At 46.9% G+C, this 20,681-nt stretch overlaps 1 protein-coding gene across 1 annotated transcript in view; it reads right to left on the minus strand.

Annotated features, from left to right (window-relative positions):
* Positions 1 to 20,681, minus strand: part of LOC139385902 (rho guanine nucleotide exchange factor 17-like) — a 107,320-nt gene that overhangs the window by 18,855 nt on the left and 67,784 nt on the right. Inside the window, exons 2-4 of the mRNA XM_071131195.1 lie at positions 13,101 to 13,178; positions 7,151 to 7,333; positions 1,973 to 2,089 (exon numbers count right to left, since the gene is read on the minus strand). Of these exons, the coding sequence (XP_070987296.1) occupies positions 1,973 to 2,089; positions 7,151 to 7,333; positions 13,101 to 13,178 (378 nt within the window). The remainder of the gene's footprint in view (positions 1 to 1,972; positions 2,090 to 7,150; positions 7,334 to 13,100; positions 13,179 to 20,681) is intronic.

The following is a 20,681-nucleotide window of genomic DNA, read 5'->3' on the forward strand; positions in this document are numbered from 1 at the left end:
TATATAGACTAGAACAGACTAATGACTACTACTAGTATGAATATATAGACTAGAACAGGACTAATGACTACTACTAGTATTACTAGTATGAATATATAGACTAGAACAGGACTAATGACTACTACTAGTGTGAATATATAGACTAGAACAGGACTAATGACTACTACTAGTATGAATATATAGACTAAAGCAGGACTAATGACTACTACTAGTATGAATATATAGACTAGAACAGACTAATGACTACTACTAGTATGAATATATAGACTAGAACAGACTAATGACTACTACTAGTGTGAATATATAGACTAGAACAGGACTAATGACTACTACTAGTATGAATATATAGACTAGAACAGACTAATGACTACTACTAGTGTGAATATATAGACTAGAACAGGACTAATGACTACTAATAGTATGAATATATAGACTAGAGCAGGACTAATGACTACTACTAGTATGAATATATAGACTAGAACAGGACTAATGACTACTACTAGTATGAATATATAGACTAGAACAGACTAATGACTACTACTAGTATGAATATATAGACTAGAACAGACTAATGACTACTACTAGTATGAATATATAGAGTAGAACAGGACTAATGACTACTAATAGTATGAATATATAGACTAGAGCAGGACTAATGACTCCTACTAGTATTACTAGTATGAATATTTAGACTAGAGCAGGACTAATAACTTCTACTAGTATAATATATAGACTAGAACAGACTAATGACTACTACTAGTATGAATATATAGACTAGAACAGGACTAATGACTACTACTAGTATTACTAGTATGAATATATAGACTAGAACAGGACTAATGACTACTACTAGTATGAATATATAGACTAGAGCAGGACTAATGACTACTACTAGTATGAATATATAGACTAGAACAGACTAATGACTACTACTAGTGTGAATATATAGACTAGAACAGGACTAATGACTACTACTAGTATGAATATATAGACTAGAACAGGACTAATGACTACTACTAGTATGTGTTTGTACTTGCCTTTAAAAGTGTCAAATCTTTACAGCTCTGAAGTTCACAAGAAATGTTATTCAATTCAAAATGTTGGCTAGATATTTCAACTTTGTATGGCAAGCGTGAACGTCTGCCTGAAAATGTTGATGAGGCTGCTTTGAGCCACAGCTCATTGTAGCTACGTTCACAATATAATCACATACGTGGTTTTAAAGAGACAGCGTGGTGGCATGGAGAATCCTTATGACCAAGTGAAGATTGTTCTAGTGTGTGACCTACCATCTGCACCACTACGTTGGCAAGACAACAAATCTACAGGAAAGGTGTTTGTTTAATATGACAGGCTCAGCGTTGTTGGGGTAATTTAAAGTCCTGTAGTGTTCCCCCAGCATCAGAGAATCAGCAATCGAGCAACTCTTTCTCAAGAAAACCTCCTGAGAAAACTGATATTGGACGAGCAGGAGGGACAGGATGTGCGCGCACACACACACACACACACACACACACACACAAACTCACAAAGTGAAAAACAAACTCACAGAGACACAAACACACACACAGAGACACAAACACACACACACACACACACACACACAAACTCACAAAGTGAAAAACAAACTCACAGAGACACAAACACACACACACACACACACAGAGACATAAACACACACACACAGACACACACACACACACACACACACACACACACACACACACACACACACACACACAGAGACACACACACAGAGACACACACACACACACAGAGACACAAACACACACAGAGACACAAACACACACAGAGACACACACACAGTAGCTAAAGACAAGTCTGTGCATCACACTCACCTACAAGTGTCATATAGACAGTGGACACACACACTCATATAGACAGTAGACACACACACTCATATAGACAGTAGACACACACACTCATATAGACAGTAGACACACACACTCACCTCCAGGAACTTGAGGAATGCCGGCTTGGCCTCCTTTGCGATCCTCACTGCGTCTTTGGCGTTCAGAAAGTTTTCGATGTATGCTGAATAAATATTAGCAAGAATCTCTTTGGAGAACTGTGTAGAAGAGAGAAAGACCGAGAGGGGAGAGGAGAGAGAATATTAACAGGCAAAATATACTGTAAAGAACTAGGTTGGGTTTGCTCCTAGCAGAACTCGGCTAGGTAAAGTGAACATCTGTGCCTCGCATATTTTAGCTTGAAAAAAAAAAAAAAGTGGCAATATTACCCTTTGTCCCTTTAGAGACACCGTAGCAACAACATAGACAAAATAGTCTGAATGTATGTAAGATAAAATCATGAAATCCATCATTTTAAATCTAATTAAGATGATTGGTGCAGTATTTCTCAAGTGAAAAATGTGCAAGAAAACTAGTTGTCTCTTGTTGAAAGACAACAAACATTTCATTGAAGAATCCTGTCCATAGTTCCTACTCCTACTAGCAGTAGTACTGTTGACCAATCACCAACGAAGGGGCGTAGAAAACCCCGTCCAAACCCTAAATCGAACAAAAGGTTATAATATATTCACAAACTGTTGACTGGGAAAAATGTGACAGGCTTTAAGCTGACTCTAAAGGAGGGTGAATCCTGCCCGGCAACAAGTGTTTGGTGAGCCTGGCTCTGGCTGGGATTGGTCAATATGATGATACATAGCAAGCCTCCCTTCAGGCTTAAAAACAGGGGATACTTAGTGGGGAAAAGGGGAGCCTCCGTGGGGAGAGATGATGGAGAGCACAAACACACAGGAAGTGAGCATAACACGCATGCTCCACACACACTGACTCCCTCTGACCGGCCTTTTCTCTACACAATAGAGATGAGTGAGGAGGAGAGAAAGAAATTAGAGGGGAGAGGAAATGGAAATAGAGAGAGAGAGAGAGAGAGAGAGAGAGACAGAGACAGAGAGACAGATAAGGGGCATGGTTTAACAGTAACACAGGAATAGGCATTTCAACCCCTCATGAAAAGAGCTGCCCTCTCTCCTCCATCCCTCTCTCCTCCATCTGTAAGGAGTGATATCAGGATGGATAAATCAGGTGCCTTACACCACAGCCAGTGGCACCTTATTATTTGAGGAGGAAGGGCTCATAATAATGTCTGGAACGGAATAAATGGAATGGTATTGAACACATCAATCATATGGTTTCCATGTGTTTGATATCAATCCATTCCAGACATTATTATGAGATGTCCTCCCCTCAGCAGCCTCCTGTGGTCTACACCTAAGCTGTCACCTGTAATGCCTCTCCCCATCCTTCCACCTTCCAGTTACACAAGCAGCCACTCTCCCCATCCCTCCAGTTACACAAGCAGCCACTCTCCCCATCCCTCCAGTTACACAAGCAGCCACTCTCCCCATCCCTCCAGTTGCACAAGCAGCCACTCTCCCCATCCTCTTGTCACTCTTTCCCTTCTAATGTGGAAGTCATTCTTTTTCATCCTTTTAAAGGTGCAGTGCAGTCAAAAATGTGGTTTTGCTGTGTTTTATTTACATTTCCACACTATGAGGTTGGAATAATACTGTGAAATTCTGACAATGAACTTTTAGTGTAAAAGCTGTTGTAAAAGGCAGTCTGAAATGTCAGCCTGTTTTGGAGGGATGGAGTTTTGGTCTGCCTGGTGACATCCCCAGGTGTTAAATTAGTTAATAGACCAATAAGAAAGATAGCTAGTTTTCAGTTTCCCCCTCCAACTCACACCAACAATTATTGGTAAGAAGCATTTATTTTCTTAGTTTTTGCCATTCTAATCTAAAACAATCACAGTAAGGTACTTAATTGTTACCCAGCAATGATTTGATATTGAGATAAAAACAGCTGCATTGCACCTTTAAGTGGGGAAGTCTCAAAGAGCATGAGTCTCTCTCCCCTTCATCAATCTGGAATGAACTGCTCTGACATTCAGACATTACATCCACAGCTCCCAATACACCCACTATATTCATAACCCAAATAAACAAACTCTGGAGTCTGGACAGGAAGTAAATAACCACACTCTGGACAGGAAGTAAATAAACATACTCTGGACAGGAAGTAAATAAACACACTCTGGACAGGAAGTAAACAAACACATTCTGGAGTCTGGACAGGAAGCAAATAAACACACTCTGGAGTCTGGACAGGAAGTAAATAAACACACTCTGGACAGGAAGTAAATAAACACATTCTGGAGTCTGGACAGGAAGCAAATAAACACACTCTGGAGTCTGGACAGGAAGTAAATAAAAACACTCTAGAGTCTGGACAGGAAGTAAATAAACACACACTGGACAGGAAGTAAATAAACACACTCTGGAGTCTGGACAGGAAGTAAATAAAAACACTCTGGAGTCTGGACAGGAAGTAAATAAACACACTCTGGACAGGAAGTAAATAAACACACTCTGGAGTCTGGACAGGAAGTAAATAAGATGGCGGTCTAGAAACACAAGGTTACCCCAACTGGCAGGCCAACTCTTTTGCACAACCTCCCTGGCTCCATAGTATCGAGTATTTACAGTATATCCCTCTTTTATCCTCACTCTAGTCTAATATATAGTAATAATATATGCCGTTTAGCACATGCTTTTATCCTAATCTACTTAGTCACGCGTGCATACTTTATACGTATGGGTGGTCCCATGAATCCAACCCACTATCCTGGGGTTACAAGCTCCACGCTCTACCAACTATACATGTTACTGTCGGCTGTCTGTCAAAGGAGGGAGCTGGACTGCATAGACGGCACAGAGGTTCTGCATGTGTTAGTGCACGGTGTCAGGCCAGTTCAGGGCTATTGAGACAGATGTGTGTTTACAGGTTATCATTACAAGGGGCTGAACTGTAGAGGGGGAGAAGGGCTGAGGGGTGACAGGGGTAAGAGAGAGCGGGGTGAAGGGGGTGAGAGAGAAGGGTGAGGGAGTAAGAGAAAGGAGTTAGGGGGTGAGAGAGAAGGGTGAGGGGGTAAGAGAGAGGAGTTAGAGGGTGAGAGAGAAGGGTGAGGGGGTAAGAGAGAGGAGTTAGGGGGTGAGAGAGAAGGGTGAGGGGGTAAGAGAGAGGAGTTAGAGGGTGAGAGAGAAGGGTAAGGGGGTAAGAGATAGGAGTTAGGGGGTGAGAGAGAAGGGTGAGGGGGTAAGAGAGAGGAGTTAGGGGGTGAGAGAGAGGGGTGAGGGGAAAGCGGTGAGTGGAGGTTGAGGGACATGACATCTGTGTGTAAACTGACATGTCAGACACACACACACACACACACACACACCGAGAGTTGACCTCGCTGTAGAAGAAATGTCTAGCTCAAAGGAAGTTCAGACAGGTCAAGGGATTAGTACTCACTGCATTCCACTAGCATGGGCTAACACTGCCACATATTCTAACTGCATTTCACTAGCATGGGCTAACACTGCCACATATTCTAACTGCATTCCACTAGCATGGGCTAACACTGCCACATATTCTAACTGCATTCCACTAGCATGGGCTAACACTGCCACATATTCTAACTGCATTCCACTAGCATGGGCTAACACTGCCACATATTCTAACTACATTCCACTAGAATGGGCTAACAATGCTACATATTCTAACTACATTCCACTAGAATGGGCTAACAATGCTACAAATTCTAACTACATTCCCCTAGCATGGGCTAACACTGCTACATATTCTAACTGCATTCCACTAGCATGGGCTAACAATGCTACATATTCTAACTACATTCCACTAGCATGGGCTAACACTGCTACATATTCTAACTACATTCCACTAGAATGGGCTAACACTGCCACATATTCTAACTACATTCCACTAGAATGGGCTAACACTGCCACATATTCTAACTACATTCCACTAGAATGGGCTAACACTGCTACATATTCTAACTGCATTCCACTAGCATGGGCTAACAATGCTACATATTCTAACTACATTCCACTAGCATGGGCTAACACTGCTACATATTCTAACTGCATTCCACTAGCATGGGCTAACAATGCTACATATTCTAACTACATTCCACTAGCATGGGCTAACACTGCTACATATTCTAACTACATTCCACTAGAATGGGCTAACACTGCCACATATTCTAACTACATTCCACTAGAATGGGCTAACACTGCCACATATTCTAACTACATTCCACTAGAATGGGCTAACACTGCCACATATTCTAACTGCATTCCACTAGCATGGGCTAACACTGCCACATATTCTAACTGCATTCCACTAGCATGGGCTAACACTGCCACATATTCTAACTGCATTCCACTAGAATGGGCTAACACTGCCACATATTCTAACTACATTCCACTAGCATAGGCTAACAATGCTACAAATTCAAACTGCATTCCACTAGCATAGGCTAGCGATGCTACACCGGTTAGGATAAGTCTCTCTGCCCCCAGAGGGAACGACTGAGGCCTATGTTTTTTGGCTGTGAAGGTGTGTGTGTGTTTAGCCTGGGAGATGTGTGTGTTGTGGTGAACCAGAGGGCTACCAGCAGAGGGGTAACATGGACCAGGAGAGAAGACGGGGGGTTAACATGGACCAGGAGAGGAGACGGGGGTTAACACAGACCAGGAGAGGAGACGGGGGGGTTAACACGGACCAGGAGAGGAGATGGGGGGTTAACACGGACCAGGAGAGGAGACGGGGGGTTAACACGGACCAGGAGAGAAGACGGGGGGTTAACATGGACCAGGAGAGGAGATGGGGGGTTAACATGGACCAGGAGAGAAGACGGGGGGTTTACATGGACCAGGAGAGGAGACGGGGGGTTAACATGGACCAGGAGAGGAGACGGGGGGTTAACACGGACCAGGAGAGGAGACGGGGGGTTAACACGGACCAGGAGAGGAGACATGGACCGTGTTTACTACACGGTTCCACATCAATATGGAGCGTATACCACACGGTTCCACATCAATATGTAGCGTATACCACACGGTTCCACATCAATATGGAGCGTATACCACACGGTTCCACAACAATTGATTTTTGATGTGGCTGACATACAGTCATGGTAAATTATGGTGTATTGTAGTTTTCTTGACATTTTGTTTTAATTATTATACCACATCAACTTACCCGTGGTTTTTCCATTGTCTATGATTTACAGTGATTGGATGGAGTGAGGTACTTACTGATTGGATAAGCAGCTGACCCACGGTCTGTTTGTCGTGCCATTGGCTGATGCAGCCGGTGACCTGTTCTAGGAAGTGCTCATGGTGCTCCAGGATCTCTGGGATCTGATAGAACATCTCATCCACCAATGAGGGATCAACTAGTGATCCACTGTCTGGCTGCTTCAGAGGCCGCATATAGCCCTACACATCGAGAGAGAGAGAGAGAGAGAGAGAGAGAGAGAGAGAGAGAGAGAGAGAGAGAGAGAGAGAGAGAGAGAGAGAGAGAGAGAGAGAGAGAGAGGTAGAGGGGGGGAGAGGGGGGGAGAGAGAGAGGGAGGGAGAGGGGGAGAGATAGAGAGGGAGGGAGGTAGAGAGAGAAGTAGAGAGAGAGAGAGAGAGAGAGAGAGAGAGGGGGGGGGGAGAGAGAGAAGTAGAGGGGGGAGAGAGAGAGGGAGGTAGAGGGGGAGAGATAGAGAGAGAGAGAGAGAGAGAGAGAGAGAAGTAGAGGCGGGGAGAGGGGGGGAGAGAGAGAGGGAGGTAGAGGGGGAGAGATAGAGAGGGAGGGAGGTAGAGAAAGGGAGAAAGACAATATGCTTCTATTTTGGGAGAATTAAACCTTATTTTCCTGAAACCAGCCTGGTGAAATGTGAACTCACCCAGGCAAGCCACAGACCATTTGAAACAAGCACACACACTGCAGTGCTGTCGCGTGTGTAGAACATGAGTTGGAATGGTGTATGTGTGTGATCTGCGTATACAGCCTGTGTTGGTATTATGTGTGTGTGTGTGTGTGTGTGTGCGAGATGCATTGTTTATTAATATAGTGTGAGTGTGTGTTTGGGGTCTGTTCAGAGGGTGCCTAATCGATGGCGTCTCACACACGCTTCTCATTCTGTTTTGACTACATGGCACCTGGGCTTACTATGGCTGCAGTTTAACATATCCCCTCTTTCGCCCTCTGACAAGCCTCTTTCCCCCCTCTCTCTCTCTCTCCTTTCCCAAGCCCCTCTTCCCTCTCTCAAGCCTCTCTTCCTCCTTAGCCTCTCTTCCCCCTCTCTCAACTCTCCCAAGCCTCTCTTCCCCCTCTCTCTCCTCAGCCTTTCTTCCCCCTCTCTCTCCTCAGCTTCTCTTCCCCCTCTCTCAACTCTCCCAAGCCTCTCTTCCCCCTCTCTCTCCTCAGTCTCTCTTCCCCTCTCTCAACTCTCCCAAGCCTCTCTTCCCCCTCTCTCTCCCAAGCCTCTCTTCCCCCTCTCTCTCCTCAGCCTCTCTTCCCCCTCTCTCTCCTCAGCCTCTCTTCCCCCTCTCTCTCCTCAGCCTTTCTTCCCCCTCTCTCTCCTCAGCTTCTCTTCCCCCTCTCTCAACTCTCCCAAGCCTCTCTTCCCCCTCTCTCTCCTCAGTCTCTCTTCCCCTCTCTCAACTCTCCCAAGCCTCTCTTCCCCCTCTCTCTCCTCAGCCTCTCTTCCCCCTCTCTCAACTCTCCCAAGCCTCTCTTCCCCCTCTCTCTCCCAAGCCTCTCTTCCCCCTCTCTCTCCTCAGCCTCTCTTCCCCCTCTCTCTCCTCAGCCTCTCTTCCCCCTCTCTCTCCTCAGCCTTTCTTCCCCCTCTCTCTCCTCAGCTTCTCTTCCCCCTCTCTCAACTCTCCCAAGCCTCTCTTCCCCCTCTCTCTCCTCTCCCAAGCCTCTCTTCCCCCTCTCTCTCCTCAGCCTCTCGTCCCCTCTCTCAACTCTCCCAAGCCTCTCTTCCCCCTCTCTCTCCTCAGCCTCTCTTCCCCATCTCTCAACTCTCCCAAGCCTCTCTTCCCCCTCTCTCTCCCAAGCCTCTCTTCCCCCTCTCTCTCCTCAGCCTCTATTCCCCCTCTCTCTCCTCAGCCTCTCTTCCCCCTCTCTCTCCTCAGCCTTTCTTCCCCCCCTCTCTCCTCAGCTTCTCTTCCCCCTCTCTCAACTCTCCCAAGCCTCTCTTCCCCCTCTCTCTCCTCAGTCTCTCTTCCCCTCTCTCAACTCTCCCAAGCCTCTCTTCCCCCCTCTCTCTCCTCAGCCTCTCTTCCTCCTTAGCCTCTCTTCCCCCGCTCTCAACTCCCCCAAGCCTCTCTTCCCCCTCTCTCTCCTCAGCCTCTCTTCCCCTCTCTCAACTCTCCCAAGCCTCTCTTCCCCCTCTCTCTCCTCAGCCTCTCTTCCCCTCTCTCAACTCTCCCAAGCCTCTCTTCCCCCTCTCTCTCTCTCTCCTTTCCCAAGCCCCTCTTCCCTCTCTCAAGCCTCTCTTCCTCCTTAGCCTCTCTTCCCCCTCTCTCAACTCTCCCAAGCCTCTCTTCCCCCTCTCTCTCCTCAGCCTTTCTTCCCCCTCTCTCTCCTCAGCTTCTCTTCCCCCTCTCTCAACTCTCCCAAGCCTCTCTTCCCCCTCTCTCTCCTCAGTCTCTCTTCCCCTCTCTCAACTCTCCCAAGCCTCTCTTCCCCCTCTCTCTCCTCAGCCTCTCTTCCCCCTCTCTCAACTCTCCCAAGCCTCTCTTCCCCCTCTCTCTCCCAAGCCTCTCTTCCCCCTCTCTCTCAGCCTCTCTTCCCCCTCTCTCTCCTCAGCCTCTCTTCCCCCTCTCTCTCCTCAGCCTTTCTTCCCCCTCTCTCTCCTCAGCTTCTCTTCCCCCTCTCTCAACTCTCCCAAGCCTCTCTTCCCCCTCTCTCTCCTCTCCCAAGCCTCTCCTCCCCCTCTCTCTCCTCAGTCTCTCTTCCCCTCTCTCAACTCTCCCAAGCCTCTCTTCCCCCTCTCTCTCCTCAGCCTCTCTTCCCCATCTCTCAACTCTCCCAAGACTCTCTTCCCCCACTCTCTCCCAAGCCTCTCTTCCCCCTCTCTCTCCTCAGCCTCTATTCCCCCTCTCTCTCCTCAGCCTCTCTTCCCCCTCTCTCTCCTCAGCCTTTCTTCCCCCTCTCTCTCCTCAGCTTCTCTTCCCCCTCTCTCAACTCTCCCAAGCCTCTCTTCCCCCTCTCTCTCCTCAGTCTCTCTTCCCCTCTCTCAACTCTCCCAAGCCTCTCTTCCCCCCTCTCTCTCCTCAGCCTCTCTTCCTCCTTAGCCTCTCTTCCCCCTCTCTCAACTCCCCCAAGCCTCTCTTCCCCCTCTCTCAACTCTCCCAAGCCTTTTTTTTACCCCTCTCTCTCAAGCCTCTCTTCCCCTCTCTCTTCTCTCCCAAGTCTCTCTTCCCCCTCTCCTCTCCTCTCCCAAGTCTCTCTTTTCATTCTCTCCTCTCTCAAACCCCTCCTTCCCTTCTCTTTCCTCACTCAAGCCTCTTTCCCTCTCTCTCCTCTCCCAAGCCTCTTCTCCCTCTCTCAACTTTCCCAAGCCTCTCTTCCCCCTCCTCTCCCCCTCTCTCCTCTCTTCCCCCTCTCTCTCAAGCCTCTCTTTTCCCCTCTCTCTCAAGCCTCTCTTCCCCCTCTCTCAACTCTCCCAAGCCTCTCTTCCCCCTCCTCTCCCCCTCTCTCTCAAGCCTCTCTTTCCCCTCTCTCTCAAGCCTCTCTTTTCCCCTCTCTCTCAAGCCTCTCTTTCCCCCTCTCTCTCAAGCGCCTCTTTCCCCCTCTCTCTCAAGCGCCTCTTTCCCCCTCTCTCTCAAGCGCCTCTTTCCCCCTCTCTCTCAAGCGCCTCTTTCCCCCTCTCTCTCTCAAGCGCCTCTTTCCCCCTCTCTCTCTCAAGCGCCTCTTTCCCCCTCTCTCTCTCAAGCGCCTCTTTCCCCCTCTCTCTCTCAAGCGCCTCTTTCCCCCTCTCTCTCTCAAGCGCCTCTTTCCCCCTCTCTCTCTCAAGCGCCTCTTTCCCCCTCTCTCTCTCAAGCGCCTCTTTCCCCCTCTCTCTCTCAAGCGCCTCTTTCCCCCTCTCTCTCTCAAGCGCCTCTTTCCCCCTCTCTCTCTCAAGCGCCTCTTTCCCCCTCTCTCTCAAGCGCCTCTTTCCCCCTCTCTCTCAAGCGCCTCTTTCCCCCTCTCTCTCAAGCGCCTCTTTCCCCCTCTCTCTCAAGCGCCTCTTTCCCCCTCTCTCTCAAGCGCCTCTTTCCCCCTCTCTCTCAAGCGCCTCTTTCCCCCTCTCTCTCAAGCGCCTCTTTCCCACTCTCTCTCTCAAGCGCCTCTTTCCCCCTCTCTCTCAAGCGCCTCTTTCCCCCTCTCTCTCAAGCGCCTCTTTCCCCCCCTCTCTCTCAAGCGCCTCTTTCCCCCCCTCTCTCTCAAGCGCCTCTTTCCCCCTCTCTCTCAAGCGCCTCTTTCCCCCTCTCTCTCAAGCGCCTCTTTCCCCCTCTCTCTCAAGCGCCTCTTTCCCCCTCTCTCTCAAGCGCCTCTTTCCCCCTCTCTCTCAAGCGCCTCTTTCCCCCTCTCTCTCAAGCGCCTCTTTCCCCCTCTCTCTCAAGCGCCTCTTTCCCCCTCTCTCTCAAGCGCCTCTTTCCCCCTCTCTCTCAAGCGCCTCTTTCCCCCTCTCTCTCAAGCGCCTCTTTCCCCCTCTCTCTCAAGCGCCTCTTTCCCCCTCTCTCTCAAGCGCCTCTTTCCCCCTCTCTCTCAAGCGCCTCTTTCCCCCTCTCTCTCAAGCGCCTCTTTCCCCCTCTCTCTCAAGCGCCTCTTTCCCCCTCTCTCTCAAGCGCCTCTTTCCCCCTCTCTCTCAAGCGCCTCTTTCCCCCTCTCTCTCTCAAGCGCCTCTTTCCCCCTCTCTCTCTCAAGCGCCTCTTTCCCCCTCTCTCTCAAGCGCCTCTTTCCCCCTCTCTCTCAAGCGCCTCTTTCCCCCTCTCTCTCAAGCGCCTCTTTCCCCCTCACTCACAAGCGCCTCTTTCCCCCTCTCTCTCAAGCGCCTCTTTCCCCCTCTCTCTCACGCGCCTCTTTCCCCCTCTCTCTCAAGCGCCTCTTTCCCCCTCTCTCTCAAGCCTCTTTCCCCCCTCTCTCAAGCCTCTTTCCCCTCTCTCTCAAGCCTCTTTCCCCTCTCTCTCAAGCCTCTCTTTTCCCTCTCTCTCAAGCCTCTTTCCCCTCTCTCTCAAGCCTCTCTTTCTCAAGCCTCTCTCCCCTCTTTCTCAAGCCTCTCTCCCCTCTTTCTCAAGCCTCTCTTTCCCCTCTCTCTCAAGCCTCTCTTTCCCCTCTTTCTCAAGCCTCTCTTTCCCCTCTTTCTCAAGCCTCTCTTTCCCCTCTTTCTCAAGCCTCTCTTTCCCCTCTCTGATCTATCCGATAGACAAGGGGTGGGGAGAGGGTTTGGGTCTGGGTGGGGAGAGGGTGGGGAGAGGGTTTGGGTCTGGGTGGGGAGAGGGTCTGGGTCTGGGTGGGGAGAGGGTCTGGGTGGGGAGAGGGTCTGGGTGGGGAGAGGGTCTGGGTGGGGAGAGGGTTTGGGTCTGGGTGGGGAGAGGTTTGGGTCTGGGTGGGGAGAGGGTTTGGGTCTGGGTGGGGAGAGGGTTTGGGTCTGGGTCTGGGTGGGGAGAAGGTTTGGGTCTGGGTGGGGAGAAGGTTTGGGTCTGGGTGGGGAGAAGGTTTGGGTCTGGGTGGGGAGAGGGTTTGGGTCTGGGTGGGGAGAGGGTTTGGGTCTGGGTGGGGAGAGGGTTTGGGTCTGGGTGGGGAGAGGGTTTGGGTCTGGGTGGGGAAAGGGTTTGGGTCTGGGTGGGGAAAGGGTTTGGGTCTGGGTGGGGAAAGGGTTTGGGTCTGGGTGGGGAAAGGGTTTGGGTCTGGGTGGGGAGAGGGTTTGGGTCTGGGTGGGGAGAGGGTTTGGGTCTGGGTGGGGAGAGGGTTTGGGTGGGGAGAGGGTTTGGGTGGGGAGAGGGTTTGGGTGGGGAGACTGCCTGTCTGAATGAGGCGGTGAGATATGTGGCTGAGGGGTGAGGAGAGGGGCTTTAGCAGGAGTCATTTAACATTAAGACATTGTAACTTCAACATCTGTTAGCACTGGTGGTTCCTGTGTGTGTGTGTGTGTGTGTGTGTGTGTGTGTGTGTGTGTGTGTGTGTGTGTGTGTGTGTGTGTGTATGTGTATATAGTATTACCTGTATGAGTGTCCGGAGCGACTCCACATAAGACTGCTCAGTGTCCAGGAGGGTCATCACAACATGTCTTCTCATATCCTGCAGGGGGAGACAACACTGAGTGCTATGGCATAACAAACACACACACACACACACAATTTGGCTCGACTGTCATCGAAATAAGGGTTTCCTGTTTACATGGTTAGGTTGGAATCTGTACACTGGGAAAAACACCAGTGTGTGTGTGTGTGTGTGTGTGTGTGTGTGTGTCCCCTACAGAGAAGATACAATCTTGTCAAAGGCTTATGGCTCAAAGGCTAATAGATGAAGAGAAGAGACTCGTGCCTTATCACGACTAACACAGCAAACTACCAGCAGTCACGCTCTACACATCCTACACACTGGGACGTCACACACACACCCCCAGGGAATATTAGGCTCAGATTCCTAACGATCTGTTCTCTCCATCTTCCTTTCCTCAAAACCTCTGTCTATTTTCTCTCTCTTTCTCTGTGTACCTCTAGATTGTGAAGCAACGCAGCTGGCCCTGATGCAACAAGACTAACAGAGACAGTGGAAATCTGCTTCAGAGAAGTTAGTCTATCAATGAATTAAATCACTGAATGAAATACATTAACTCTAGTCGACAAACACAGAGAGGAGGAGAGAGAGAGGAGGAGAGAGAGAAAGGAGAGAGAAGAGAGAGTGAGGAGAGAGAGAAAAGAGAGAGAAGAGAGAGTGAGGAGAGAGAGAGAGAGAGATAGAGGGAGAGCGAACGAGAACGAGAGGGAGAGAGAGAAGAGCAAGACCGGATGAGTCAGGCCAACCCAGTCTGCCCCAGGTGGCTAACGAGACTAACTCTGCCTCTCTCACACTCACACACACACACACACATACACACACACACACACGTCCTCTATTCATTGTTGCCACGCCAACCAGCAGCATCCTCCATCTTAGCCCCGCCCCCCGCAGCAACAGTTACCAGGTTTTCTGCTGGCTCTCTAGAGTTCTTCAGTGTTCCATTCTGGCGATAACGTTAGTCGCTAATCACTGAAGCTTCCTCTTAGGCAGTCAGGGAACATCTCTGCCCCTTAAACCCACAGGGGAGAACTGTCTGACCCACAGACCACTGCTCTGTCACAGGGTTCACTAAAACACAGGATCAAAGCCATAGGTCTTCAGACGGCCTCCACTGATTCTTCACATGATATGAGAATAACACATTATATACTTCCTCAGAACAAAACATGACCAAGTCATTTATTCCAGAACACACTAGAACAGACATGACTTAACTATGCGTTCTAATCTCCACCCAGCCTGGTTCCTCTCAAGGGTCCTTTCCATAGGGAGTTATTCCTGGCCGACTGGCCAATGTCACATCTGCTTTCTCTTTATGGGTTCAGGTCCAGGTTGTGTTAATACTTGTCGGCCCCAGGAAGACTAGCTGTCGCCATTGGCGTTGGCTAATGGCTAATATGAATCAATTGTTAACCAGTGCAACAGACAACCCAGACTCCATCAACACTAGTAAACATTACCCTAAATAGCAGACAGCTGGAGGCTCATGTTTTCCTGCTCCGTGTCCTAATAATAACATTACAAAAATAACATCCCACAATTCCACATTTACATCTGGATCTCCCACAAGACTCAGCAGGGGAGCATTCATGTGTCCCTAGCCTGAGGAAGGTGACAGTGCCGTCACTGCATAGCATCAAGTCATAGAGAGAAGACAGAGAAAAGAAAAGAGAGAGAGACAGAGAAGGAAAGAGAGAGAGACAGAGAGAGAGAAAGATAGAGAAGGAAAGAGAGAGAGAGAGAGAGAGAGAGAGAAAGAAAGAATGACAGAGAGAGACACAGAGAGAGCGGGAGATGGCTTTGCTAGATATTACTGCGTTGTTGGGAGCTAGAAACATAAGCATTTCGCTGCACCTGCGATAACATCTGTAAAACTGTTTATGCAGACCAAATAAATAGATTTGATTTGAGAGGGGGAGAGAGAGAGTGAGAAAGAGAGAGTGGACATCTGGTGACTGTCAAGTCCATTAACGTGGGATACACACGCTTTCATGTCATCTTGATATAGTCTAAAATGAAACCAGTTTCATCATGTCAAACTGACAGTTTGAACAGGAAGTCAACCTCCAGCCCACCTGAGGAGGTCCAGTTGAAACTGCAACAAGATCTCTGGGTAATCAACACTTCTCCAGGGCCTTTCACTGAGGCCCAAGTGTCAGTCCTGGATAAAAGATCTTTGGGTAATCAACACTTCTCCAGGGCCTTTCACTGAGGTCCAAGTGTCAGTCCTGGGTGAAGCACTCTCCCTTCTCTCCTTCCAATAGGATGGACCCTTTTGCATTTAAAGTTGACACATTCCAATTTGTTTTGTTAATTGCATTTAAATAATTGATTCTGTGACACTAGGCAACCCTCGTGTAATGGCAATGCAATTTTTTTTTAGAAACTATAATGCATCGGGAATGTGAGAGAACTAAAATGACATTCAAAGAGAAGTCGAGTGCCTTACGTTAATGCGAGTCCCTCTGTTCTCACCTACAGAAGGCTGATAGAACAGGATTTTGCTAAATTAGCCAGAAATACCCCTAACAAGCAGATCATCTCAATAACGATGAACAAAACGCGTTGAAGGAATTGAAAGACAATCCGGATATTGTATATCTTCTTGAACTGCACTGTTGGTTCAGGTCTTGAACAGTTGAAGTCGGACGTTTACATACAATTAGGTTTGAGTTATTTAAACTCGTTTTTCAACCACTCCACAAATTTCTTGATAACAAACTATAGTTTTGTTAACAAACAAAAACAAAACAATTTCCAAATGCCTGAAGCTACCACATTCATCTGTACAAACAATAATATGCAAGTATAAACACCATGGGACCACGCAGCCGTCATACCGCTCAGGAAGGAGACGCGTTCTGTCTCCTAGAGATGAACGTATTTTGGTGCAAAAAGTGAAAATCAATCCCAGAACAACAGCAAAGGACCTTGTGAAGATGCTGGAAGAAACAGGTACAAAAGTATCTACATCCACAGTAAAACGAGTCCTATATCGACATAACCTGTAAGGCTGCTCAGCAAGGAAGAAGCCACTGCTCCAAAACCACCATAAAAAAGCCAGACTACGGTTTGCAACTGTACATGCGTACTTTTTGGAGAAATGTCCTCTAGTCTGATGAAACAAAAATAGAACTGTTTGGCCATAATGACCATCGTTATGTTTAGAGGAAAAAGTGGGATGCTTGCAAGCCGAAGAACACCATCTTAACTGTGAAGCACAGGGGTGGCAGCATCATGTTGTGGGGGTGCTTTGCTGCAGGAGGGACTGGTGCACTTCACAAAATAGATGGCATCATGAGGTAGGAAAATTATGTGGATAAATTGAAGCAACATCTCAAGACATCAGGAAGTTAAAGCTTGGTCGCAAATGGGTGTTCCAAATGGACAATGACCCCAAGCATACTTCCATAGTTGTGGCAACATGGCTTAAGGACAACAAAGTCAAGGTATCAGAGTGGGCATCATAAAGCCCTGACCTCAATCCTATAGAAAATGTGTCGGCAGAACTGAGAAAGCGTTTGCGAGCAAGGAGGCCCACAAACCTGACTCAGCTACACCAGCTCTGTCAGAAGGAAATGGGCCAAAATTCACCCAACTTATTGTGGGAAGCTTGTGGAGGGCTACCCGAAACGTTTGACCCAAATTAAACAATTTAAAGGCAATGCTACCAAATACTAATTGAGTGTATGTAAACTTCTGGCCCACTGGGAATGTGATGAAATAAATAAAAGCTGAAATAAATCATTTCACATTCTTAAAATAAAGTGGTGATCCTAACTGACCTAAGCCAGGGAATTTTTACTATAATTAAATGTCAGGAATTGTGAAAAACAGAGATTAAATGTATTTGGCAAAGGTGTTTGTAAACTTCCGACTTCAACTGTACGTAATCATTTCACGGTAAGGTCTACACTTGTTGTATTCGGCACATGTGACAAAGTTTGATTTGATATTGTGATAAATGCTGATAAGGGAGGGTTTATTATGGTATTAAGCAGGGAAAAATTATTGTGAGGTCTATGCTCAACTCAGATGCTTAGTTCTTGGTCCCTCTCCCTTCCAACCCCACAGACAGACAAAAACATGATATAGCTAGCTTCATTGATAACGTTCTTTCAGAGGATTGGATGCCGGAAACAAAGATTATGTCACACCCAGCCTGTTTATTAAGACTAACCCAAAATATACCAAAGTATGGATAAACCTCCTTTAGATCCCATAGTGTCAGTTAACAGTAGCCCTATTGAACCCCTTTCTCAGTGTGTTGATTTCTCCACCTCTAAATGCGTGCTAGCCTTGTCAGCCTTTTTCAGGAGACACCAGGGCTGAAGACAATAAAGTACTATAGATGCAACACTGAAAGCATCTCGGTTACACTTGACGTTCAGTCTCTCTACACTAATATCCCGCATGACACAGGCCTCAATTTATTCTGTCTCTCACTGAAAAAGCCCTCATCAAATTACTTCCCATATGCGGGCAGTTTCTACAAACAGATTCGGTGTACAGCGATGGGAGCTGCATTCGCTCCTAACTATGCAAATGTAACAGTATAACTTTAGACCGTCCCCTCGCCCATACCCGGGCGCGAACCAGGGACCCTGTGCACACATAAACAACAGTCACCCACGAAGCATCGTTACCCATCGCTCCACAAAAGCCGCTGCCCTTGCAGAGCAAGGGGAACTACTACTTCAAGGTCTCAGAGTGAGTGACGTCACCGATTGAAACACTATTTAGCGCAAACACCGCTAACTAAGCTAGCCGTTTCACATCCGTTACACAAATGTATTGATGGGATAATGGGAGGAGACCTTCATTTATGACGTCAAGAAAAAAACCTATTTCAAGAAAAGATACTTTGATGACATCCTGGAACGTTACTGACGCTCTCCTCCCCGAGTTCATTTCATATATTAACTTCTCTTACCCCCATCTCAAATTCACAGCAGTCAGGAGAAAATAGACTTATTGGATCTTACAATCCACAAAAATAAAATAAACAAGTTGGTGTCTACCATCTCCCGCAATCCACAGAGTAGGAATTTTAAAGCAGGACATACTGGTGGGTCAGTTCCTAAGACTGACCTAACTGTAGTACAGACATAGATTTCGAGTGCAAAGCTAATGATATGCGCACCAGGTTCCTGCCACGTGGATAAGAGTGTCATTGAACAGGCCTATACCCGTGCTAGAGAGACTGAACGTCAACGCCTACCCACGGGCACTAATACAAACCAGGACAAAACGCCCCCACGTTTGTGTTTTTCCACGGAGTACGGCACCATGTGCCGGTCACATCAAATCCATTGTACTGAAACACTGGAACATCCTCATTAGTGATCCAGATATAACATCCTCATTAGTGATCCAGATATAACATCCGCATTAGTGATCCAGATATAACATCCTCATAAGTGATCAAGATATAACATCCTCATAAGTGATCAAGATATAACATCCTCATTAGGGATCCAGATATAACATCCTCATTAGGGATCCAGATATAACATCCTCATAAGTGATCAAGATATAACATCCTCATAAGTGATCCAGATATAACATCCTCATAAGTGATCCAGATATAACATCCTCATAAGTGATCCAGATATAACATCCTCATTAGTGATCCAGATATAACATCCTCATAAGTGATCCAGATATAACATCCTCATTAGTGATCCAGATATAACATCCTCATTAGGGATCCAGATATAACATCCTCATTAGTGATCCAGATATAACATCCTCATTAGTGATCCAGATATAACATCCTCATTAGTGATCCAGATATAACATCCTCATAAGTGATCCAGATATACCAGATATAACATCCTCATTAGTGATCCAGATATAACATCCTCATTAGTGATCCAGATATAACATCCTCATACGTGATCCAGATATAACATCCTCATAAGTGATCCAGATATACCAGATATAACATCCTCATTAGTGATCCAGATACAGTGCCTTGCGAAAGTATTCGGCCCCCTTGAACTTTGCGACCTTTTGCCACATTTCAGGCTTCAAACATAAAGATATAAAACTGTATTTTTTTGTGAAGAATCAACAACAAGTGGGACACAATCATGAAGTGGAACGACATTTATTGGATATTTCAAACTTTTTTAACAAATCAAAAACTGAAAAATTGGGCGTGCAAAATGATTCAGCCCCTTTACTTTCAGTGCAGCAAACTCTCTCCAGAAGTTCAGTGAGGATCTCTGAATGATCCAATGTTGACCTAAATGACTAAAGATGATAAATACAATCCACCTGTGTGTAATCAAGTCTCCGTATAAATGCACCTGCACTGTGATAGTCTCAGAGGTCCGTTAAAAGCGCAGAGAGCATCATGAAGAACAAGGAACACACCAGGCAGGTCCGAGATACTGTTGTGAAGAAGTTTAAAGCCGGATTTGGATACAAAAAGATTTCCCAAGCTTTAAACATCCCAAGGAGCACTGTGCAAGCGATAATATTGAAATGGAAGGCGTATCAGACCACTGCAAATCTACCAAGACCTGGCCGTCCCTCTAAACTTTCAGCTCATACAAGGAGAAGACTGATCAGAGATGCAGCCAAGAGGCCCATGATCACTCTGGATGAACTGCAGAGATCTACAGCTGAGGTGGGAGACTCTGTCCATAGGACAACAATCAGTCGTATATTGCACAAATCTGGCCTTTATGGAAGAGTGGCAAGAAGAAAGCCATTTCTTAAAGATATCCATAAAAAGTGTTGTTTAAAGTTTGCCACAAGCCACCTGGGAGACACACCAAACATGTGGAAGAAGGTGCTCTGGTCAGATGAAACCAAAATTGAACTTTTTGGCAACAATGCAAAACGTTATGTTTGGCGTAAAAGCAACACAGCTCATCACACTGAACACACCATCCCCATTGTCAAACATGGTGGTGGCAGCATCATGGTTTGGGCCTGCTTTTCTTCAGCAGGGACAGGGAAGATGGTTAAAATTGATGGGAAGATGGATGGAGCCAAATACAGGACCATTCTGGAAGAAAACCTGATGGAGTCTGCAAAAGACCTGAGACTGGGACGGAGATTTGTCTTCCAACAAGACAATGATCCAAAACATAAAGCAAAATCTACAATGGAATGGTTAAAAAATAAACATATCCAGGTGTTAGAATGGCCAAGTCAAAGTCCAGACCTGAATCCAATCGAGAATCTGTGGAAAGAACTGAAAACTGCTGTTCACAAATGCTCTCCATCCAACCTCACTGAGCTCGAGCTGTTTTGCAAGGAGGAATGGGAAAAAATGTCAGTCTCTCGATGTGCAAAACTGATAGAGACATACCCCAAGCGACTTACAGCTGTAATCGCAGCAAAAGGTGGCGCTACAAAGTATTAACTTAAGGGGGCTGAATAATTTTGCACGCCCAATTTTTCAGTTTTTGATTTGTTAAAAAAGTTTGAAATATCCAATAAATGTCGTTCCACTTCATGATTGTGTCCCACTTGTTGTTGATTCTTCGCAAAAAAATACAG

The sequence above is a fragment of the Oncorhynchus clarkii genome, chromosome 27 (assembly GCF_045791955.1).
Source record: "Oncorhynchus clarkii lewisi isolate Uvic-CL-2024 chromosome 27, UVic_Ocla_1.0, whole genome shotgun sequence".
NCBI lineage: Eukaryota > Metazoa > Chordata > Actinopteri > Salmoniformes > Salmonidae > Oncorhynchus > Oncorhynchus clarkii.